Source organism: Copadichromis virginalis, linkage group LG20 (genome assembly GCF_057382275.1).
Source record: "Copadichromis virginalis isolate Kocher_CV1m ecotype Utaka linkage group LG20, C_Virginalis_male_GT1.1, whole genome shotgun sequence".
Lineage (NCBI taxonomy): Eukaryota > Metazoa > Chordata > Actinopteri > Cichliformes > Cichlidae > Copadichromis > Copadichromis virginalis.
In genome coordinates this window covers 15,708,898-15,735,050 of record NC_140637.1, presented here as the reverse complement: position 1 = coordinate 15,735,050, position 26,153 = coordinate 15,708,898, and the positions used below count along the sequence as shown (strand labels likewise).

General features: G+C 44.5%; 1 protein-coding gene and 1 long non-coding RNA gene across 3 annotated transcripts in view; one reads left to right on the top strand and one right to left on the bottom strand.

Moving 5' to 3' along the window:
* Positions 1-26,153, top strand: part of LOC146684484 (voltage-gated potassium channel subunit beta-2-like) — a 258,771-nt gene that overhangs the window by 131,099 nt on the left and 101,519 nt on the right. Inside the window, exon 9 of the mRNA XM_085444737.1 lies at positions 19,256-19,342. Coding sequence (XP_085300863.1) covers positions 19,256-19,342 — 87 coding nt within the window. The remainder of the gene's footprint in view (positions 1-19,255; positions 19,343-26,153) is intronic.
* LOC146684485 (uncharacterized) overlaps positions 1-26,153 on the bottom strand; it is a 447,043-nt gene that overhangs the window by 334,752 nt on the left and 86,138 nt on the right. The window lies entirely within an intron of this gene.

Genomic DNA, 26,153 nt, shown 5'->3' with positions numbered 1-26,153 from the left:
TAAGATTTATTTTAAAAACCAGACTTTCACAGTCTGCATCTTTTACAGGGTTTTTTCTGCTTTCATTCACTCCTAGTGTGATTAAAAAACAACAACCCACAGACACCCACAGACACAGAACCCACTAACTAAATAACTATTAGCTGCTTCCCCCCCCCCCCCAAACAGTCAGCCAGTTGAATGAGAGAAATGCAATCCACTCAGGTCATCGTGAACGTTGAAGGAGATGTGCTCCATAGTCAAACTTAAACTTATATTTCTTTCACTTATATCCTATGTTCTATTTAAATCCGGCTTCCTTTTATGGTTTCATGGAAAATTAGTTAAACCATTGCTCAACTTATATCTGGATGACGGCAGATAATTCTGATGAAACTGACCTAACTAATTGTAAGCACTTTGCAGCTGAGTCGTGGGCTAGTGGACCATGAGGTGTCCAGCATGAGTACGCGTGCGGCCGGACATTCCATTTGGGACATCTGACAGACTTAGTAGTGTAACTCAGGGTGTGAGCAGCAACTCCTGTATAGTAGACATAAAAAAAGTAATGTGTAGTGGTTAGTGTTTCTTTTTTTTAAAACCGAGATTCCAGGGCTTGTATTCCTCATGCTTATATGGTTTTCTTTTATCCAAAAACAGGTTACTTTAGCAATCGTGTAACTGTGTTCTTGACCTTTTTTACTGGTCTGAGGAGTTGGTTCCTAATGCTGTCTGGTCCAGATATTTAGGATGGGACAAATGCCGAGTCTCTATATGGAATCAACAGGATATTTTCCATGTTATTTCTTAAATTCGTATAAAAGGGATTGGATGATGTCCGATAAAAGTAATGAACAATAAATGTAAATCTCTTTTTTAACCTTGCAGACTTCATTTACCCACTGCAGTGAAAGCGATAAAAAAAGATAATGGCTTTAAAGAGATTAAGAGATCCGGGCCATCAACACGTACGCCCTGCCCGTGATCAGGTACCCTGCTGGAGTAATAGGCTGGCAAAAGGAGGAGATAGAAGCCACTGACATAAAGACAAGAAAGCTTCTTAACATGCATGGAGGGTTTCACCCCAAGTCCAGCACCCAGAGGCTGTACGCTAAGCGGAAGGAAGGGGGCCGAGGACTGGTGAGTGTCAGCACCACAGTCCAGGATGAGACAAGGAACATCCAAGAATGCATTGGGAAGATGGCCCCAACTGATCGAGTGCTCAGTGAACACCTCAGGCAGCAGAAACCCAAGAAAGAGGAGGGAGACGAGGAACCATCATGGAAGGACAGGCCCCTGCATGGTATGTACCACCGGCAGATAGAGGAGGTGGCTGATATCCAGAAATCCTACCAGTGGCTGGACAAAGCTGGACTGAAAAACAGCACAGAGGCACTAATCATGGCAGCACAAGAACAAGCTCTGAGTACAAGATCCATAGAGGCTGGGGTCTATCACACCAGGCAAGACCCCAGGTGCAGGCTGTGTAAAGATGCCCCAGAGACAATCCAGCACATACAGTGGGGCAAAAAAGTATTTAGTCAGCCACCGATTGTGCAAGTTCCCCCACTTAAAATGATGACAGAGGTCAGTAATTTGCACCAGAGGTACACTTCAACTGTGAGAGACAGAATGTGAAAAAAAAATCCATGAATTCACATGGTAGGATTTGTAAAGAATTTATTCGTAAATTAGGGTGGAAAATAAGCATTTGGTCACCTCAAACAAGGAAAATCTCTGGCTCTCACAGACCTGTAACGTCCTCTGTAAGAAGCTTTTCTGTCCCCCACTCGTTACCTGTATGAATGGCACCTGTTTGAACTCATCATCTGTATAAAAGACACCTGTCCACAGCCTCAAACAGTCAGACTCCAAACTCTGCCATGGCCAAGACCAAAGAGCTTTCGAAGGACACCAGGAAAAGTATTGTAGACCTGCACCAGACTGGGAAGAGTGAATCTACAATAGGCAAGCAGCTTGGTGTGAAAAAATCAACTGTGGGAGCAATCATCGGAAAATGGAAGACATACAAGACCACTGATAATCTCCCTCGATCTGGGGCTCCACGCAAGATCTCATCCCGTGGGGTCAAAATGATCATGAGAACGGTGAGCAAAGATCCCAGAACCACACGGGGGGACCTGGTGAATGACCTGCAGAGAGCTGGGACCAAAGTAACAAAGGTCACCATCAGTAACACACTACAACGGCAGGGAATCAAATCCCGCAGTGCCAGACGTGTTCCGCTGCTGAAGCCAGTGCATGTCCAGGCCCATCTGAAGTTTGCCAGAGAGCACATGGATGATACAGCAGAGGATTGGGAGAATGTCATGTGGTCAGATGAAACCAAAGTAGAACTTTTTGGTATAAACTCAACTCGTCGTGTTTGGAGGAAGAAGAATACTGAGTTGCATCCCAAGAACACCATACCTACTGTGAAGCATGGGGGTGGAAACATCATGCTATGGGGCTGTTTTTCTGCCAAGGGGACAGGACGACTGATCCGTGTTAAGGACAGAACGAATGGGGCCATGTATCGTGAGATTTTGAGCCAAAACCTCCTTCCATCAGTGAGAACTTTGAAGATGAAACGAGGCTGGGTCTTCCAACATGACAATGATCCAAAACACACCGCCCGGGCAACAAAGGAGTGGCTCCGTAAGAAGCATTTGAAAGTCCTGGAGTGGCCTAGCCAGTCTCCAGACCTCAACCCCATAGAAAATCTGTGGCGGGAGTTGAAAGTCCGTGTTGCTCAGCGACAGCCCCAAAACATCACTGCTCTCGAGAAGATCTGCATGGAGGAATGGGCCAAAATACCAGCTACTGTGTGTGCAAACCTGGTAAAGACCTATAGTAAACGTTTGACCTCTGTCATTGCCAACAAAGGTTATGTTACAAAGTATTGAGTTGTATTTTTGTTATTGACCAAATACTTATTTTCCACCCTGATTTACGAATAAATTCTTTACAAATCCTACCATGTGGATTCATGGATTTTTTTTTCACATTCTGTCTCTCACAGTTGAAGTGTACCTCTGGTGCAAATTACTGACCTCTGTCATCATTTTAAGTGGGGGAACTTGCACAATCGGTGGCTGACTAAATACTGTAACAGCAGGGTGCAAGATGCTAGCAGGCAAGGCATACATAGAACGCCATAACCAAGTGGCTGGCATAGTGTACAGGAACATCTGTGCCGAGTATAACCTGGAAGTCCCGAGGTCAAAATGGGAGATGCCCCCAAGGGTGGTGGAGAATGACCGAGCTAAGATCTTGTGGGGCTTCCAGATACAGACAGACAAAATGGTGGTGGCTAACCAACCGGACATAGTGGTGGTAGACAAAAAGAAGAAGACGGCCGTAGTGATCGATGTAGCGGTTCCAAATGACAGCAATATCAGGAAGAAGGAACACGAGAAGCTGGAGAAATACCAAGGGCTCAGAGAAGAGCTCGAGAGGATGTGGAGGGTGAAGGTAACGGTGGTCCCCGTGGTAATCGGAGCACTAGGTGCGGTGACTCCCAAGCTAGGCGAGTGGCTCCAACAGATCCCGGGAACAACAGCAGAGATCTCTGTCCAGAAGAGCGCAGTCCTGGGAACAGCTAAGATACTGCGCAGGACCCTGAAGCTCCTAGGCCTCTGGTAGAGGACCCGAGCTTGAAGGATAAACCGCCCGCATAATGCGTGCTGGGTGTATATATACACCCAGCATGGGGCTGGACGGCCAACTGCCCCGACGTCATGACAGCGCATATTGGGAATGGCATATGCACCGATCGGTTTTCTATCGCCCATTTGCTGGAGGGCGCCCTCCGTTTGCGAGGTGCGCACACACACACACACACACACACACACACACACACACACACACACACACACACACACACACACACACACACACACACACAGCAAGAGAGAAACAGAGAGATCATTAATGCAGAGGATTGCAGCAGCTCTTGGATTTTCACTCTCTGTTGGATTTTAAATGAACAGTCACATAAATTTCATTCCAGATTTTTTGTGTTTGCTTCAATTAAGATGTGTCTTTAAATCTACGATACCTGTCTTGTTCAAATAGTTTATTAACATAGTAAAGAAGTAGCTAGGGAACTCAGTAAGTAGGAACAGCGATAGTTTAAAGACATTTTCTAAAATAAAGAGGATTTCATCATCCGCAGTTTGTGAAAACTGCAGGTGTCACATTAAAAAACAAATCAGTAGATTGACAAATGATGGATAAAGACGCTTTTCAGAGGTACACTTCATGTACTGATTAACATACAGTTCAAAGATGTGCGTTAGGGTGCAGACTGGTTATGCCAATTGTGGATTTTGCTATATGAATATGCTCAAGAGTCTGTTTGAGCTAAAAACGTGACATATAGTGCTATATATATATATATATATATATATATATATATATATATATATATATATATATATTATATATATATATATCTGGATGCCACCTGCAAAGGTAATCGGAGCACTAGGTGCGGTGACTCCCAAGCTAGGCGAGTGGCTCCAGCAGATCCCGGGAACAACATCGGAGATCTCTGTCCAGAAGAGCACAGTCCTGGGAACAGCTAAGATACTGCGCAGGACCCTCAAGCTCCCAGGCCTCTGGTAGAGGACCCGAGCTTGAAGGATAAAACCGCCCGCAGGGGCGTTCTGGGTGTGTTGTTATATATATATATATATTAGGGGTGCAACGATACACAAAATTCACGATTCGGTTCGATACTTTGGTGTCACGGTTCGATATTTTTTCAATACAAGAAAATGTTCATGCTTTTTTAATTTGTCATTTATTAAAATTATAAATATATATTTTAACTCAAACGTACAGTTTTAAAATTTAATGTTGCTGAAACAACAAAGGGATAAAATAATAAATATATCTGATCGAGAAATCACTCATGTTTGGAAAAGAGAGTTTATTACAGAGAAATATCTCTTTCCAAAATAAAAGCTATACTATACGCTTCTTCTGGGCTATCCTCTCAGCAGCATATTAAACATATCAGGTCCCCATAAGAAGAATCATGTGCTAACGGCTGTCTAAATGACTCGGATAAAGTTTGTAGCATGCGTGCTTGTTGTTTTTGTCTGCTTCCACTTGTCTTTGCACTAGGATGATGTCGGTGTAAATGTGCAGTCATATTCATTTTGTTCCCACTAGTGCTGTCAGCGTTAATCTGAAATGACGTTAACGCCACAACACGGCAAATCTCCGTTAACGAGCTACCGTGGATCGCCCCGTGCATGGGGCTGGACGGCCAACTGCCCCGACGTCATGACAGCGCATATTGGGAATGGCATATGCACCGATCGGTTTTCTATCGCCCATTTGCTGGAGGGCGCCCTCCGTTTGCGAGGTGCGCCTGCTGCTTGCGGCGCAGAGAAGAGAGGGCGGGGCGGCGGGGGATTTTCTGACCGGCTGGAGCAGCATCTAATAACCAACTCACAAAGTAAAACAAAATAAAAACAAACCAACAAACACGAAAACACCAGACATTATAATACAGACTTATAATTTGCACCGATGTTTTTTCAAAATTCTGTACACGAAAAGTGAGCGCGAGAGCCCTCAGTGCGCCTGCTCGCTGCTAAAGTCAAAGTAAACTTTATTGTCATCTCCGCTACATACAGTCCAGTATATAGAGAGACGAGACGACGAGGCTCCAGTTACAGCAGTGCAAGTAAACAAACAATAAGAAGAGTAAGAAAATAAATATACACTTTAGGACTCGGGGTAAAGGGATCGATAACAATTTAAAATTTACAGTTTGATGATTTAAAGTCTCACACACAAGCCATCGAAAGGGGAGGGGCCCTGCTGCTTCCAAATAGAGCACATTTCATTTATAATGTTGTAAATCCAAGCCCATTATGTATTCATTGGGTTGTGTAAAATCTCAGAAATGCACCCTAGACAAAGTGAAGCAGATGTGTCATTGGATGATGGCAGGTCATCCTGAAACAATCAGAATCAGAATACTTTATTAATCCCTAAGGAAATTATGTGGATTACAGTTGCTATCAATTAGTCATTGTCAATTGTTGATTCTTCCTGTTCTCATTGTATGACGAAGTATGATGGCTGTTTGATAGCCGTTTGCATACTATGCATAATCTCTCTCTCTTCGTGTGTGTGTTAGTGTGTGTGTGTGTGTGTGTATACAAGAGTTTTATGTTAATGTACAATCCTTAATATGCTTTTTGTGTGTGTGTGTGGGGGGTGGGGGGGGGGGGGGGGGGGGGGCACTAGAGGGAGTGTTCGCCCAGGGCGCCAAACAGGCTAGGACCGCCACTGGTTCCCACCCATGTAATTGAGCATTGGGTGGCACATCCGACATGACGTGCTTACCTTCAGGGTCATACTTCACATGAAGACCAAAATAGTTCCAAAGGCCAGATCTGAATGAGGGTGGGGGAGGGTAAATTTGCCATGTTGCAACGAGCTCAGCTTCTGTCTTGCTAGCTTCCGCTGTGCTCAGTGGATCTGCGCTCGACAGTGCAGCCTAGGTGGAGTAGTCGAACGCAGATCCACTGAGCTCTCAACACAGACAGCATCGTCAGAAGAAAAGTTAATAAAATAAATTTAAAAATTTGTATTGTTCGATAGATATGCGCACCAGCACTGTATTGAACGGTTCAATATCAATACGAATATCGTTGCACCCCTAATATATATATATATATATATATATATATATATATATATATATATATATATATATGGAGAGAGAGAGAGAGAGAGAGAGAGAGAGAGATGTATATGTATATTTTAAATCAGTAACATAGATAAAATATTTTGGATAACAAATGAGTCACATTTTAAAACACTGTTTGAATAATCAAAGAGGCATTTTAAAGCGCAGGCTATAACAGACATGCTTACCGGGAGCAGAGAAACACGCTGTAATGTCTCTTTGGCCTAATGCTGGGCTTACACTGTGCGATTTTTTCAGTCGCGCGATTCAGCTCCTGCTCAAACTGTACGATTGACTCGCAGGGGTTAGAAGTTCATAGGTCACGATGCAGGGTCTCACTACGACCCGATGCTCTGATGCGACCTGAGTGCTCACACTGTGCGTCCATAAAATGAAGGTTATAACAGAAATTCTGTCGCTCGCTCTCTCTCTCTGTCTTTCACTCACACAGACACGCACACCACCACCATCAACTTTGCTAAATTGCTAATGAAAAACATTGATCAGGCAGCTGTGATTGAGCAGCAATGTAGATCCAACTATTTTCACGGTTGTTGTGGTCGTGATAATTTTGTGAGGCCACATCGAAAAGGCTCGGATGAGCTTTCCAAAGTTCTACAAGTTGTACCTCCATCGCTTGTGTCCAGATCACACGCTGCACTGCCGTGCTGCGCCGTCTTTTTCGCTGACATTTGTGTTTGCGCGTGCGCAGTGTGACAAACTGCGGTGACACCCTCACGACGGTCGCGAGGATTTCAAGCAGGTTTGAAATCCTCCCGACCAAGCGATTGATGATCGGGAGCTGGTCGTGAGGTGTTAATCGCGTCTCGTTACCCCACGTATACTACACGATGCACGACGCACGATGAAGGCCAAAATCGGGCCGATCGCCAAAACAGTCGCACGACTCAAAAATCGGCTCAAAAATCGCACAGTGTAAGCCCAGCATAAGCCACACCAGAAATGCTCTGTGCGGATAGCAAAGTCTGCGCTGTGGGAGTGTCTGGACCCTTGAACGGCAAACTTGTAAGCCCTAGTTCGGCTCCCAAAAAAGATGCTCGAGTTGTTCTTGTGTCCAACAAAAATGAGTTCTAATATGTTTTATTTTTAATGTTACTCCGGGCTGTGTTGAACAAAGTGATTTAGCACAATTTAAATTAAAAAAATTAGTCTCTTAAATGAATGGCATCTTGACGTAGCTAGACCGGGGACTCGGTGAATGGCTTAAAAAACTAATACACTGTTTTCCATCTTGTGCACTTGAGTACACTCCAATGAAACTCGAAAAGTGGGAAAAATACACACACACACATAAACACAATATGGAGATGATGACTTGGCATTTGTTAGGAAGGAGTGTAAGTATAGAGAGGAGTAATTCCTACTTCTCATTCATGTACTCTGCAATGTGCATTGTCTCGAAACTGTCCATATCTGTCCTTGTAACATGTGTATTTCTTTTCAGAATAAATGGCTGAGAAAAAAAAAATGTCAAAGTTGAGGTAAGTGGTTACTGTTTGCCATAACTAAACAGCATTGTGGGATTTTTTTTGTTTGTTTGTTTTATTTTTATCTGATATTAGTTTCGGAGGGTCAAATTTCTCTTTGGGACCAAGTGTCAAACGTCTGTAAAGGTCAGCTCTAATAAACAAGTCAGTCCCTGAAGCTTATTTGTCCCACAGAAGCTAATTTGGTGACAACTCAAGTCTGCGGGAATGTGTAAGGAATGTCTGATCTTAACAAACTAACTTTGTTGTTACATTACAGCAATATTTAGGAAACATTTAATGGTTGATAATGGAGCAGGATGAAGGTCAAAGGGAAAGTCCCGGTAAGCTTCCGGTTACTGGGAAAGTCCCTGCCACGCTTCTGGTCATGCTTCCATCTGACGTAGTCATCCGACTGGTCCATGCTATATCACCCTTCCAGACCCGGAGTGGTATAACGTGTTGTAGAAAAATTTGATCGATTCTCTCTCTCTCTCCTTCTCTCAATCTCTTAAAAAATAATAAACCTGTCGTAAAAGTGACTCTTAAAAAAAGAAAACTCTTTACCACAGAGGGGTAAAATAGCTTCAATAAAATTATTTGGGATGCTAAATAGGATCGAGTTCTGAATATGGGCGCGGTGCTTTTTTTAACTAAGGGTTATTTTTACACATACAAGGAGATGAGTGGGAGGTCTCTATGAAATTCTTTGCACGGTACTCTGTAGGTTACAAGCAATAGAAAGTCCTTCTTTTTTCATTACAAGCACTGGTGTAGCTTGCCTCCACCAGTGTGTGGATGTGAGAGTGAATGAATTTGAGGCGCTATATAAAGTTAATCCATTATTAGTCAGATAATCTGAAAGGTATTTATTTTATTGCATCTGTAATAAGGTTAATATAAGAAAGTAAAATACATCTAAAGCTGCTATTGTAAAAAGAAATAGCCCTCAGTCTTTACCAAGAAAGTGGTTACATTTGTAGGTGAAAATGGTTATCAAGATCTTTGCCATAATATTGATGCTAATAATAGAGACTGAATCATTTAAACAATGTACTAAACAGAATTCAAACTATGAGTTCAACTCTTGTCTGTGAAAAACTAACTGCTGCGACCATTCTGTCTCTCTATGCAGCATGCGCTCTGATCTCCACTGACTCATCAGAAATCTGCTGTGTTACCCCCCTGACTTCTCATGCCCCTGGAATGACCCCCCTCCCTCTCTGATCAGAATTGTCCCTGAACTTTTCCTCAACCATCCCTCCACCGACCCCCTCCCTCTCTGGAAAAAACATAAATGTTTTTTTCTTGTCGGATTGAATTCGTCACATCAAATTAGTCACTTGCGGAGTACTTCCCCGACCGGATGCAGTTCATCACGCATACGGATCAAATTAGTCACACATCTGGATTCGATTAGTCACTTCCGGAGTACTTCCGATAAGGTCAAAAGGTCAAGGCTAGGGTCATCAATCAAATTTTGACACAAGGTGTACTGTTACTTTTTTCACGTGCTGTATATGGCTTTGGTTCCTCATTTGAAGGAATTGAAGTGCATCCCCAAGAATGACAAATAGATTGTGGATAAATGTTTACAGAGTTTTTTGTTAGCATGAATGTTCAAGATGTTCAATAAACATGCTAAGTGCGTATATTTTCCCTTTTTTCTCGAGTCTGTTTGTTCATGCAAAATGAAATGTGATTAATATAGAATAAAACTGAATGATATTTAATTGTGAATAATCAAAATTAATCCACAGTAACCCTGTGATGAATAAAATTAAACATTTTAATTGTTTGATAGCACTAATATACATGGTGGGCCATTTATATGGATACACCGTAATAACATGGGAATGGTTGGTGATATTAAAGTCCTGTTTGTGGCACATTAGTATATGTGAGGGGGCAGACTCTTCAAGATGGGTGGTGACCATGTTGGCCATTTAGAAGTCGGCCATCTTGGACACAACTTTTGTTTTTTCAATAGGAAGAGGGCCATGTGACACATCAAACTTATTGGTAATGTCTCAAGAAAAACAATAGTGTGCTTGGTTTCAACATAACTTTATTCTTTCATGAGTTATTTACAAGTTTCTGACTACTTATAAAATGTGTTCAATGTGCTGCCCATTGTGTTGGATTGTCAATGCAACCCTCTTCTCCCACTCTTCACACACCGATAGCAACACCGCAGGAGAAATGCCAGCACAGGCATCCAGTATCCGTAGTTTCAGGTGCTGTTATGACAAATGCAGATGGACCCAGGGAGCAGAACGCACGGAGGCAGAGTTGCGGTGAAGAAAGTTTATTTACAGTGAAGGGGAGGCTTTACAAGGACAGAGAATGTACAACAGCATATGAATGGGGACGCGGAGCCAGGACGTGCAGGAGACGAAAACACACACAGGAAGTGCACTTGATCTAAAAGGAGAGGGACGTGAGAATTAGGAGGGTCTTGCCCGATAACCAAGAAAAGCTTAAAGGAGATTTTACAGAGAGTTGGAGAGCTTACTTGGTACTGGTTGTTGCCAAAACCTGATGGAAACAAACCAGACAAGGTGAAATCCTGGGGAGGAAACAAAACTCCTTACAGTCACCAGAAATAAACCAAAGGCTCCAGCAGGCAGGGGCAGAATTACAGACTCTCCAAAAAACGTCAATACTCCGACACTAGTTGTCAGCTGGTGATCAGCTGATCACGGGGTCGGGTTTAAAAGAGAGACACCACCCACCTGTTCGCCACTCAGACATCATTCTCTTCATGTCAGGAGCTCCGAAACTCTGCCGACGTCAGTCTCCGCCTGATTCAGCAACCGTGAGTGTTTTTCCCTTCGATCCTCTTTTTCATCCCGGCTCCGCTCGCTGTCTGTCTGTAACGACAGTTCCGAAGCCACGCTTCGTGCACTGATTGTTACTAGAATAACTGCGTGTCTGTTCCAACCCACCGCTAACCTAGCCGCGTTTGGGTCTAGCCAGCACGCCACACGGGCACGCCGACCTACTGTGTGCAACTCGCCCCGTTGTGACAGGATGTCTGAGCCGACTATAGACCCAGCGGAATTCGAACGGCTGAAAGCCGAAGTGCTATATCTTCGCGGTGTGGTAGATCGGATGTGCACAAAAATGGAGTCCCTCACCGAAACTGTCCTCCAACTTTCCACTTCCGTCACCTCGCTGCAACGTCAGCCAGCGCCGGTGAGCGCGGAGCCCCGGATCGGACTGCCAGACAAGTGGAACGGAGTTGATGGCCGGCCTGATGGTTTGCTTGCCACTTTAGACATGCTGTTCGAGTGTCAGCCCACTAAATACACCACTGCCCGTGCAAAGGTACTGCTAACCTCTCTCTTGTCTGGCCAGGCTCAGGAATGGGCCGCGGCTCTCTACTACAACAAATCGGCAGCTTGCAATGACTATTCCCTGTTTGTGGAGGAATTAACTTCCACTTCGCTCCCCCGAGCAGCGAAGTGGAAGTGGAGTCACAGCTGCTTCATCTACGCCAAGGCAGTCGACCCGTCTGCCACTTTGCCTCTCAATTCCGTACCCTGGCCGCTAAGCTACAATGGGGAGATGCTTCTCTGCGCTCTATTTTTCTGGAGGGACTGGCTGATTACATCCGAGATGAGATGACCAGCCGTGAGCCCCCAAAAACCTTGGATGAGGCCGTGGACTTCGCCCTGAAGATCGACCAATGAGTCGCCACACCCCTCGGGCCTTCAAACCCTTCCAGCCTCAGAGGACCACGTCTTTGCGGCCACCTCCCCCCTCTGATGGAGCCACTGCTAGCCCAAGCAGTACATCCAGCGAGGAGCCCATGCAGCTGGGTGGACTCCCCAAAGAGGAGAAAGAGAGACGCTGGCGTGAGGGTCTCTGCGCCTACTGTGGATCAGCTCGACACCGTCGTCCCCAGTGCCCGCTACATCCGGGAAACGACGACGCCAGGTAGACTGCGGGGGAGTCCCACCTGGCCCTTCCCACTCCTCTGACCCCTCTCGTTTCCTGTTACCAGTAATATTTCACCTGACACACCAACAGTTCTCATCTGAAGCCCTCCTGGACACCGGAGCCGCTGAGAACTTCATCGATCAAAAACTAGCCATTCGACTTCGCATTCCGTTGACTTCCGTCGATCGATTTCTCCCGGTGACCTCAATAGATGGGCGACCACTCCAACCCTACCCGATCCAGTTCCAGACCCAGCCAATCCGCATGTCTATCGGGGATCATCAGGAGGAGATCCGGTTTCTAGTAGTCTCGGCCACTTCCTCTCCTCTCATCCTCGGATACCCCTGGTTCCGTCAACATGACCCCCACGTCTCCTGGTCTTCCTGCCAGATCCTGGACTGGGGTCCCCGGTGTCCACGCCGCTGCCTTCTCTTCCGGACTGAAAAGGACTCTAAGTCAGAAGAGGCGTCACCCCCGGAGCCCATTGATCTGGATAAGATCCCTCCGGCTTACCATGACCTATCTGAGGTCTTCAGTAAGAGGCGAGCCTCTACTCTCCCTCCACATCGTTCCTACGACATGGCCATCGAGCTCCTCCCGGGAGCGGTCCCTCCTCGTGGTCGTCTGTTCTCGCTGTCACCCGCAGAGGATAAAGCCATGGAGGAGTACGTTGCTGAGGCTCTCCAACAGGGCTTCATTCGCCCTTCTACCTCCCCTGCAGCTGCGGGATTCTTCTCTGTCAAAAAGAAAGATGGCGGGCTCCGCCCCTGTATAGACTACCGGGGCTTGAATAAAATCACTGTCAAGAACCGCCATCCTCTCCCTCTGCTATCCACCGCACTCGATTCCCTCTCCCAGGCCTGCATCTTCACCAAACTAGACCTACGCAGCGCCTACAATTTGGTGCGGATTAGGGAAGGGGACGAATGGAAGACAGCCTTCATCACCCCTAACGGGCACTGGGAGTATCTGGTGATGCCCTTCGGCCTCTGCAACAGCCCTGCTGTCTTCCAACATCTGATCAACGATGTCTTGCGGGATATGCTAGGCCGGTGGGTGTTTGCTTATCTAGATGACATCTTGATCTACTCCCGCACCGAAGTGGACCATATTCGCCATGTGCGGGCCGTGCTGAGCAGGCTGCTCGAGTACCAGCTGTTCTGCAAACTGGAGAAGTGTGCTTTCCATCAGCGGTCCACCACCTTCCTGGGCTTCACCATCTCCTCCAATGGCCTGACCATGGACCCGCAAAAGGTCCAAGCCATGACCCAGTGGCCTCAGCCCTCCAGCCTTAAGCAGCTACAGAGCTTCCTGGGCTTTGCCAATTTCTATCGGTGCTTTATCCGCAATTTCAGCACCATTGTCGCCCCACTGACATCCCTCACCAAACCAGCTAACCTGCCCAAGCCCTTCTGCCTCTCCCCAGGTGCAAAACAGGCATTCCGAGACCTTATCCGCTGGTTCACTACGGCTCCCGTCCTGCTCCACCCTGATCCTGCCAGAGATTTTGTGGTGGAGGTGGATGCCTCCAATGTTGGCGCGGGCTGGGAGGCTCTATGTACCATCCCGGTGCCATCAGGAGGCCTTGCTCTGGGCTCACTCCTCCCCGCTCTCTGGTCACCCGGGGTCCGACAGGACCCTCCAGCTCCTCCGTCGTGCCTTCTGGTGGCCCTTCATGACTCGGGACGTCCGTGACTTCGTTTCCACCTGCGACACCTGTGCTCGGGCCAAGTCCTCCACTCAGCCGCCCGCTGGCGACCTTCACCTTCTCCCTGTGCCGAGACGTCCCTGGTCCCATGTCGGCCTTGACTTTGTTACCGGCCTCCCATCCGTGGACGGTCTTGACACCATCCTCACCTTTGTGGATCGGTTTTCTAAGGCGGTGCACTTGGTCGCTCTGGCCGGCCTCCCTTCCGCCAAACGGACGGCCGAGCTCCTCCTGGACCATGTCGTCCGGCTTCACTTATTCCCCAAGGACATAGTCTCCGATCGGGGGCCCCAGTTCACCGCCAGGTTCTGGAAAGCCTTTTACCGCCTGATTGGAGCATCTCCCAGCCTCTCGTCCGGTTATCACCCTCAGACCAATGGGCAGGTTGAACGGACCAATCAACAGTTGGGGCGCTTCTTAAGGTGCTTCGTCTCCGCCCAACCGTCGCTTTGGCCTCGTTACCTGGTGTGGGCTGAGCTGTCTCATAACCTTCACGTCTCTTCAGCCACCAGTCTCTCGCCCTTTGAGGTCTATCATGGTTTTCATCCTCTTATCTTCAGCCATCAGGAGGCGGGGGTTGACGTACCTGCTGCTGAACGGATGTTCCGCCACTGCCGTCAGGCCTGGATCAAGGCGCGGGCTGCCATTTCCCGGGCCAACGCTCTGTACACCCGGCAGCATCGTCGCCACCACCGCCCGGGTCATCCCTTCCGGCCGGGGGATCGCTTCTGGCTCTCCACAAGGCACCTGCGGCTGCGCACCGAGTCCAAGAAGCTCACTCCCAGGTTCGTCGGCCCGTACGAAGTCGCTGCCTGGCTCAACCCCGTGACTTACCGTCTCCGGCTTCCGCCCGCCATGAAGGTCCATCCGGTTTTCCACGTCTCGCAGCTTAAACAGCATGTCACTTCCTCGCTGGCGCCCCCCTCCCGGGCCCCGCCCCCGCCCAGGTTCGTCGATGGGGGTCCTGTCTACGCTGTCCGGCGGATCTTGGACTCCCGTCCCCGGGGTCAGGGGGTCCAGTATTTGGTGGACTGGGCTGGCTATGGTCCTGATGAGCGCTCCTGGGTGCTGTCCCGCTTCATCTTGGATCCTTCCCTGATCTCGGATTTCCGTCGCCGCTGTCCTGGCCCGTCGGGTGCCGGTCCTCGGAGGGGGGGGGGTTCCTGTCAGCCGGTGATCAGCTGATCACGGGGTCGGGTTTAAAAGAGAGACACCACCCACCTGTTCGCCGCTCAGACATCATTCTCTTCATGTCAGGAGCTCCGAAACTCTGCTGACGTCAGTCTCCGCCTGATTCAGCAACCGTGAGTGTTTTTCCCTTCAATCCTCTTTTTCATCCCGGCTCCGCTCGCTGTCTGTCTGTAACGACAGTTCCGAAGCCACGCTTCGTGCACTGATCGTTACTAGAATAACTGCGTGTCTGTTCCAACCCACTGCTAGCCTAACCGCGTTTGGGTCTAGCCAGCACGCCACACGGGCATGCCGACCTACTGTGTGCAACTCGCCCCGTTGTGACACTAGTCTTCTGTCAGGTAGCTCCTAAAGAACATTTCTGAAGAATGCATCTGATGAGTAACAGGTGTGCCAGGTTCAGTGACTCACTGCCCCGCCTACCTATACAAAGAGGGAGGCACCAAAAAACACACAGAGACAAAAACACCACACAACCAGCTCCTAACAGGTGCTGCACATCTCATATCTTCACACCATAGACAATTGCCTTCAGATGACCCCAAAGATAAATGTCTAAGGGGGTCAGATCGGGAGACCTTGGAGGCCATTCAATTGGCCCACGACGACCAATCCACTTTCCAGGAAACTGTTCATCTAGGAATGCTCGGACCTGGCACCCATAATGTTGTGGTGCACCATCTTACTGGAAAAACTCAGGGAACGTGCCAGCAGGGCCGGCCCGTGGCATAGGCCGTATAGGCAAATGCTAAGGGCGCCGTCCATCAGGGGGCGCCACGCCAGTGCCACAAATGTTGAAAAAAAAAAATTGGTACTATTATTTCTAATTACAAAAAATAATCCCACGTTGATTAAAATGCAAAGTAAAGCTTATTTAATAGAAATATTATTTGTTACAACATTACGCCCCCCCTCCCCGCACGGTGCGCCCCCTCCCTTCCCGTATCATGGTTCCTTTTGGACGTCACCACATCAAAAAATCAACACAAGATGTCAAAACGGCCAAACTGTCAGGTGCCCAGGGAAGAAAAAAGAGAAAAGAAGAGGAGGAGAAACGAGAAAAAGACAGAGGTAGGTAGCGTTAGCCTACATGAAATTATTTGTCTGAATGTGATAGTAACCTAAATTTTTAGCATTAAGCTAATGTTACATGATTCGCTAATTGCTAATCAATAAATAGCTAGTTAACTGTTTTAACGTCAGTTAATATTGTGGAGGGGGCTAAATTGTTATGGAAAATAATAATGTAACGTTAGGTAATTACAGCACTCCCACCTTTCCCACCATTCCTCATTTGTATTAATCTTTTAAGCAGGTGTTTTTTGTTTACATTGTTATTGCCTTCTGGTTAGCTAACGTTTACCCTGCAGGTAATAGTCACTTTTCCACCCCTGTATATATTATAGTTGTAAGCCTAGTTGTTAAAGTGCACATCATTAATGTTAATTAAGCAATATCACATGAGAGGGAATGCTGTTTTTTAATATGAGCACTGCTGTGATTCGGTCAAAGATAATCATAACATAACATTCTCATATGATATTATACTGTTACTTTGCATTCTGCTATTCAGCATTTCACTGTAATGATGACAATAAATTGAATCTAATCTAATTTGCATATCAGTTAACATCATACATATATCTCTTTGGTTTTTCATTTTATTCCTGGAATCCTATTTTATTCCTATGTTTTTATTATTAGACTTTAATACTCAGTGGTGTCACATACTCCTCTCTTCAGATGCACTGTTGAAGTTTCTAAATCCCACCCCTGGGCCATCTACCACATCTACCGCTGCTGCCTCCACTTCAGCAGCACAACCCACCAGTGATGCAGCAGCATCAAGCGGTGTTATTGTATTTCATATATTCATTTTTTATTTTTTGTATTCATTTATTTATTCATATTTTTTTTTATCTTGTTAATTATTCTGATTGTGAATTTGCTTTCTTTAAGTAAAAAAAAAAAGGTCAAAGACAAAGCTATTCGGTTTCTTGTGAGTACATACACTACACTGCCGATGTAGGGGGGCACCACCTAAAATCTTGCCTAGGGCGCCAGATTGGTTAGGGCCGGGCCTGCGTGCCAGCTTCAGTGCATAAAGAGGGAAACACATCATCATGTAGCAATTTCAATGGCCTTGACGTTTCCATTGATGAAGAATGGACCCACTATCATTGTACCCCATATACCACACCAAACCATCACTTTTGTTGTTCCAACAGTCTTGGAGGGATCCATCCAATGTGGGTTAGTGTCAGACCAATAGCGGTGGTTTTGTTTGTTAACTTCACCATTCACATAAACGTTTGCCTCATCACTCAACAAAATATTCTGTGTGAACTGAGGGTCCTGTTCCAATTTTTGTTTTGCCCATTCTGCAAATTCTGTGCGCCGATCTGGGTCATCCTCGTTGAGATGCTGCAGTAGCTGGAGTTTGTAAGTGTGCCATTTGTGAGTAGCTAATATCCGCCGAAGGGATGTTCGACTATTGCCACTCTCCAGTGACATGCGGCGAGTGCTACACTGTGGGCTCTCGCTAGGACAGCCACTGATGTTTCTTCATTAGTGACAGTTTTCTTGCGTCCATATTTTGGCAAATCCAACACTGAACCAGTTTCACGGAACTTAGCAAGCAGTTTGCTAACTGTAGCATGGAAGATGGGTGGTCTCGTAGGGTGTCTTGCATCAGTGTTGGGTGTAATGCGTTACTAAGTAACGCGTTACTGTAATTAAATTACTTTTTCACTGAAAAAGTAGAGTAACTAATTACTGTTCATTTTTAGGTATTTTAATTACAGTTTACTTACAATGTACTTGTGTTACATTGTAACATAATTAAACTTGCTGAATATCATTATTTAATTTCAATGATTTATCTTCTAAACGTAGAAGTAAACTCTGCCGCTTTAACATCGTTGTAGTGCAGGTGCACGTCATTTCGCGCCAGTTTGCTGCATAGTTGTATTCTAAAGCGGAAGATGTCGGACTCGGCTGAAGCGTGTGGCTGTTTTATGAAACTGACATATTCCTGTCTCTTCACTTTTCTGAAATGAGAGCATAGACGAACACTTCTGAGTGATCCTTGTTCATCATCCATGGATAACACCGCGGCAACTCCAGCTAAGCAGGCAAAACTTGATTTTACTTCAGCAGCACAGAAAGCGTCTGAAGGTGAGCTTGAAAAAGTTTGCAGGCTACATTGTGGAAGACATGCTACTGCTGCATACTGTAGAGTCTCCATCTTTAAAAAAATGTATAACTTACCCAACACTGCTTGCATTGAAATCTGCTGCAATGACCCAGTTACTGCGTTCACCAGATATCAACACAATTTCCATCCGCTCCTCACATTTTATCCTCTTCGACATGTCAATGGCTGTGAACAAAGAGAAACTTGTAAATATCTCATGGAAGAATAAAGTTATGTTGAAACCAAGCACACCATTGTTTTTCTGGTGACATTACCAATAAGTTTGATGTGTCACATGGCCCTCTTCCTATTGAAAAAAACAAAAGTTATGTCCAAGATGGCCGACTTCTAAATGGCCACCATGGTCACCACCCATCTTAAGAAGTTTTCCCCCTCACATATACTAATGTGCCACAAACAGGACTTTAATATCACCAACCATTCCCATGTTATTACGGTGTTTCCATATAAATGGCCTACCCTGTATATTATATATGAGTGTATACTTACCTATTAGTACAGTATATAGGTTTTGTATTTCACAGGAGAGAACCTGTGTTAAAAGCCTGAAGAAAACTATTCAAATTCTCTTTGAATTTAAGCATACATTCATTGTGTTTATTCTGCATTTACTTCATTATATTGCATGAATGTCTGTTACAAGCTTAAACATACAGTTAAAAAATGTCATTGCAACCAGGCTATTGATCGTGGCTCAAGAGTTGGCAGTTCGTCTTGTAATCGGAAGGTTGCCGGTTCGAGCCCTGGCTCCGACAGTCTCGGTCATTGTGTCCTTGGGCAAGACACTTCACCCTTTGCCTACTGGTGGTGGTCAGAGGGCCCGACAGCCTCGCCTCTGTCAGTGCACCCCAAGGCAGCTGTGGCTACAATGTAGCTTGCCATCACCAGTGTGTGAATGGGTGGATGACTGGATGTAGTGTAAAGCGCTTTGGGGTTCATAGGGACTAAGTAAAGCAATATACTAATACAGGCCATTTACCATTTATATACACAAACTTCTCTTTATAAAACAGGTCTGAAAGCATCACTTGACAGGCTTCAGCTGGAGTATGTAGACATCGTTTTTGCGAATCGACCAGATCCCAATACACCTATTGAAGGTATGTGGATACTAATCCTCCTACCCACTACAGGGCTAGTGTTATAGCCCTTATTTAAATAAACGTCATCATTGTTTGTCTGCTTGCCCATATAGCATTTTATACCATTCTTTTGATATTCACTTACAAAGGTCAGATATAGAGCGCATGCTTTGCATGTATGAGGTCCTGGGTTCAATCCCCAGCATCTCCAGTTTTATAGGGTCAAGGATAGCTCGGTAGGTAGAGTGGTGGCCCCATGATCAGAAGGTCAAGGGTTCAAATCCACTGACTGGCTACCTTGAGCAAGGTACCGTCCCTACACACTGCTCCCCGGGCGCCCAGTGGCTGCCAGTGCTTCACCCACGGGGATCAATGAAGTATACATTAAAAGAGACAAGGCAAAAATAGAAATTGGATAAATAATGTGTTGATAAAATAAATACATTCAAAATAATTTTCTAAGTAAATGAATAAATAAACTGTTATAAAATGTAAATAAAGTGCAAATGAATTATAGCCTTATAATCTGTGAGTGAATCTAAAAGATGCTTCAGCAGTACACCTTTTTTTCATTGGCAGAACCAGAAGTTACTCTTTATATTTGAGACAAATGAACAACAATAAACATTCACAACAGTCCATTTTTTGACAAGCTGTAACTGCTCTTTAATATTCACCTCCTAAAGAAACATTTGAGCCTGCCTCTGAGACACGATAAGTAGTGATGTGCGATACCACTGATTTCCTTTCCGATACCAAGTAATATTCAGGGTGGTATCGACAATACTGATCCGATACCGATACTTTGTACAAAAACTAATTTTATTTATTGTATCTCAAATTATAGCATCATAATGATTACAGGACATCAGATTACTTGTTCTTATCACTTAATAATGCAGAGTTCATCATATAGAAATAAAAAAACGGAAGTTGTGCGCATTTTGAACACCTTGCCTGCCTGCAGCACTAAAGAACTCCGTGAGAGACGTCTGTCTCGCCCTAGCAGCACCTGTCCCTGTCCTCCTCTTCAGTTCGCCTCAACATACGCTCGTCATATTCTGTGATATGATTTACTGTGAGGTGTTTGACAAGGTTAGTGATGTTGCCACAACCATACATGCCAACCCTGCTGATTTTTCCAGGAGAATCCCGAATTTCAGTGTCCCCCCCCCCCGAAAATCTCCCGGAGCCACCATTCTCCCAAATTTCTCCTGATTTTCCACCTGGACAACAAAGTTGAAAAACCATGTTGCAGAATTCATAGCGCGGCCCAGCCAATTCCAGTTTCCACCAATGGCGGCAGCTACTTAGTTTTAATATTACTCTTATTTCTCTTTCTGGGTCGCAAAAAAACTTTTAACATATTTTCAAGTGAGAATGTAGCTGTGTAAACTTCAAATATCTGAGGCGATCGACACATCGTTTTCAAACCCCCGTGGTCTTTCATTACTCGGGTTAAACATGATATATAAGTCACTAAACACTAAATTGTAAGTGTTGTTGCCATTGCACATTGCACTTTTTTCGATGGAATATCTAGGTTGTTTTATCAGGCTTATATTATATTATAGTATTTTTTTAATGAGTGTACGTGATGTGTTGGTTGTATGTTTGTTGTTTGTTTTGACATACTGCGAATCAATTTCCCATCAGGGACAATAAAGTTACCATTGACCATTGACCATTGACTTTGATAACTTCAAAATGTTATTGTTTGGCCTTTTCAGTGTTTTATTTGTTCGTGAGTAAATCGGTTTGGCTGCGTTATTAGATTAGATTCAATTAAATTAAACTTTATTAAATTACATTTAATACATTTAGGAGGGTTCCTCCGAGGTTTTCACACAGCTGAATAAACGTCAAACAGAAAACTAATTAAACGTAAAAGTGTGAGATGGTCGAGAGTTTACGTCAGCGCCCTGTTATATTTTAGATAGCAAGGAGCAGACGGCAGAGTTTCACTCCACCGAGGGAGCTTGTGACGTACTACCCGGCTTTCTTTAGACCGCGAAGGCCGGGTCATCAGGTGGAAGCAGCCTCTGAATTTGGACACCCGCGCTGTTTCCGGGTCGGCCAATAATAACGGTGACATTTAACATATTTTACCCGATAAATAAACACTGTAAAATGTATTTTGAACGTCTCTCTAATTCTGAGGTCTCAAGGTTGGCAAGTAGGGCCACAACACCTCACTTTTTTGCCACATGTATTGCAAACTACGTCTCAGCTGTTTGTGGAGGTAAAATACGTCCGCACATGACTCCAATTACGCTCAGCCATTGTTGTGAGTGTGCACGCTAAGGGGCTGCGAGACTTTTATACAGCCGTATTTCGCACATGACTATGAAAGGCGGAAGAAGGAGTAGTTCCTTTGAATGTAGACAATCTGAATGTTATAGTTTCTTTCCACTGTGTTCCTGTTAATGATAAACTACAAATTTACCCTAAATTACTAAAATATCGATATTTTAATGTGAGAATCAATTCTAGAACATAAATGATTGGTATCAGAGGAATCAATATTTCAGGATCGATCCGCACATCACTAACGATCAGATCTAGTCTGGGTGAAGCTCAGAGTACCTTCTAGTGTTACTCTGAGTCTGCTCCGGGCTTTGATCTTGGTTGTGGCCACAATGAAAAATTTTGATTCACACAGATATGTAGTTGTGAATGGAAAAACAAGTTTTATGAGCTCTCAGTGTCAGACATAGGTACTTCTTTAAGACAGCAATCCAGAAGGAGCCCAGGTTTAGTTCGCCCCAATGGAACTTTAAAGTGCTGTCAGTGGGAACTTCCTGAAGCTGGAATTCCATAATTTTCAGTGGGATCCACAGAAAATTCATCCGTCACCTCATGCAACTCTGGTGACATCTTCTTTTTTGCTGCAAGGCTTTTACGAGGGGTGGGTTTTGATTATCGATTTATCGATTAAAATCAATTCTAGCTTGGATAACATGATATCGATTCATTAAAATCCTGAATCGTTTTTTTTATATAAATTTATTTTGCCCGAAACGCCAGAATCTCAGGTTAAACCTCACAAAATTTTAACAACCACCAAACAGCTAAAACAGTAAATGAGAGCAGACACGGATTCTGCACAAAGACGTTAACACAAAACGCGGACCTGCCGACGGATCAGAATCAGTGAGATGTCGCCTTTCTGTCCCGACGGCACGGACAGGGTCGGGGCTGAAAGCCAACAGCTCACTGATTCTGATGTTTCGGCGGGTCCGCGCTATGTGTTTACATCCTTTTGGCACTAGATTCTGAAGCTGCAGGTTTTATCTCTCTCCAAACAATATTGACTGAACCAGCAGCAAAAGAAGATCCAAACTACGCTTCACATAAATATCATCATCAATTCCCTTTTACTTTTGCTGTGTTGCTTTCACCACGATAAAAACCACACTTCTTGCAGAGCTCTCTCTCTCTCTCTCTCTCTCTCTCTGTACTTCAAGAACAGTTTCCCGTCTAAAATCTCTTTTTTCTGTATTATTCGCTTTCTTATTACGCACAAGTTGTTTACAGCGCTGTCGGCCGCTGTTTTTTTCCTTTCACTTACTTCCAAAAGAAAGCCTCATTTCTGCTGTTCAATAGGCTACTGAACAAATTCAAACTTTTTAAAATTATGCAAAATTGCAAAACGCTTAGCTGTGTCTCTAATAAAACCTCTGTGACTTTGATCTGCAGCACTTCAGCAGCATCAGGTAATGTTCATATGTTGACTAATGGTTTTTATTTCGTTTTTGATCTACTGCAGAATATTTTTAAGGTTATCTGCTATAAAATCCCAGGCCAGGAAAATTTCCTTCATGTTTTTCTGTGTTTTATCCTCAGTTACTTTGACACAAAGGCATCTGCTGTGATGCTTACACCTTTGATAAAGTCTTGCAAGTGTTAGCTTTCTTTTTATAGATATAAAAATATGGAAATGTACTGATGCGTGATTAGAATTATAATACTTCTGACTGTCTGAGGCAAAATTTCCCTGATTCAAATAGAATTGAATCGAATCGTGGATCAAATCAATTTGGGACCATATGAATCGGAATTGAATCCATTCTAGAAATCAGTGACGATACCCAGCCCTACTTTCACGGTGGAGAAAACAGTGGGTCCATTTAGCTTCTGGTGCAATATCAAGAATCTATTCAATTCAATTCAATTTTATTTATATAGTGCCAAATCACAACAAAGGTCGCCTCAAGACGCTTCATATTGTACAGTAGATACAGAGACAAACCCAACAATAATATGACCCCCTATGAGCAAGCACTTTGGTGACAGTGGGAAGGAAACACTCCCTTTTAACAGGAAGAAACCTCCGGCAGAACCAGGCTCAGGGAGGGGCGGCCATCTGCTGCGACCGGTTGGGGTGAGAGAAGGAAAACAGGATAAAAACATGCAGACATAGATTAATAACAGATATGATTCAATGCAGAGAGGTCTATTAATACATAGTGAGTGAGAAAGGTGACTGGAAAGGAAAAAGTCAATGCATCATGGGAATCCCCAGCAGCCTACGTCTATCACAGAATAACTAAGGGAGGATTCAGGGCCACCTGGTCCAGCCCTAACTATATGCTTTAGCAAAAAGGAAAGTTTTAAGCCTAATCTTAAAAGTAGAGATAGTGTCTGTCTCCCGAATCCAATCTGCCTTGTGATGCCATGATGCCTGCCAGTCATTGAAGCTGCACCATTACTGACAGCCCACCACAGTTCTGCCAGTCCAGGTCATTGTTAGAGAAGTAGTTGTCAATGCAGCGGAAACATTCCTGAGCCGTAGCTCGTGTTGGTAGCTCTCAAAAAAACAGCTCTCCCAGCGATAAGGAAGAAACTCCCAACAGCAATGCACCATTCGGAAAAATTGAGAAAAAAATTGAAAAATTGACTACTTTTTATTCTTTCCAGAAGCTAATGCTGTATGTCTAACGGTGTGTTCACACCGAACGCGATGGATGCGAACAAAACGCCCCAAACGCCCCTAATTTGACGCGTGCACATTCGCACCTCTATGCGTGTCCAAGAAAAATCCAATCGCGCCTCAAAATTGCATATTTTGACGCGTGTGAACCGGAAATGTGGGAGGGATGTGAGAGGAAGTTGTGCCAGACCGGTATGTTTGCTAGATGGCAGCTGTCGAGCTAGCGTTTGAAGAGAGAGTCTCCCTTCTCTATTTACTTTCCCTCGCCCAGTTTGAGGACCTGCTGTCCCGCGTTGGTCCAAGCATCGCCCGCCTAGACACCAACTACAGGCGCTCAATCCCACCTGCAGAGCGCCTGTCCGTCTGCCTGAGGTCAGTAAAAGTGTTTAATACGGTAGTCCTTTATTGATACCTGTGCTAATATGCTAAACTATCGTTTATAGACTGCTAACATGGATGTGCTATGCTATCAATGAATGCCGTCGGTGTTTACTGATAGCGAACTGTGGTACGGAGACGACTCAGAAGGTCTCATCAAGTGCTGATTTAATTCGATTTATGCTGTTATCAGTGTTTGCAATGATAGCATGGCTGTGGTGTCCTATCAATGTATGCACTCGGTGTTTGCTGATATCAAACTGTAGCATTAGGACCACTGAGTTAACCTTTGTGGTGATACTCACTCCTTTTTATTTAGACCTGGTTTAATTCTGGGATAGTTGAATATTTGTATATAATCCCTGCAGCTGTCAGACTCTATAACAGGGGTCACCAGCCTTTATTAAAACAGAGTTAGATAAAACTGAACAGTTTGGTTCATCTTTAGTTACATGGTTCTATCTTGATAAGCTATGTCTTATCACAGATTAATTTTTCAAAAATATTAATGATTTAAGCAAGGAAAGGGCTACATGTCAACATACAACTCTTTATTTCTATTAATGTCTTACTTCATTCCTACCTGATTGACATGTTTAGGAATTATGAGTGATTGGCACACTGTAGTTGTAAAAGTTGCTACCAATCAAATTATGATATGTTAAAGTTAAAACAAAACACAACTGTTTTAGATATTATCTAATAAACATTTTGTAATTATCCTTATAATTACAAAATGTTTTATGTAAGTTTTAAGTTTTGTGATTTAAATCTGACATCACAAAAGTATTTTGGAATTTGAATAATGTATTTTGTAACTGCAGTACACATAATACTAATTTTGAACAATTTTGTCCAGGTTCCTTGTCACCGGGGACTCCTTCAGGACCAAGCATTCAGTTACAGAGTCGGTGTGTCCACGGTGACCCAGATCACTCCCCAGGTAGCGACGGCCATCTGGGACTGTCTAGTGGACGACTTCATGGCTGTGCCATCACCTGGAGACTGGCGGTCCATCACAGAGGGATTCCAGGAGCGCTGGAACTTCCCTGTGTGCTGTGCAGCTCTGGATGGGAAGCACGTCCAGACAAAGGCACCCCATATATCATATAGGAGACACACATTGATATACACTAAATATTTATTTCATTTCTTTTTTGTCGTGCGCAAATTTATGCACCTGCTTGATTTTGTTTAAACAATTATTGCACACTTTTTGTAAATCCAGTAAACTTCTTTTCACTTCTCAAATATCACTGTGTGTCTCCTGTATGATATATTTAACTGACATTTTTTATTGTAACAACCAACGATTTATACAGGAAAATAATGTCTATTAACAAGGTTGCCCAAACTTTTGCATCCCACTGTATTAGTATATTTTGTCATTAGTATAATATGAAATAAATTCTACATGTGTCAAGTCGTGTGCCAACATTTGCTGTGTAGTAGAACTGAGACATTAGTCATTATAAAAATTTATTTGAAATAATATTAGAATTCTCAAACAGAAAAACA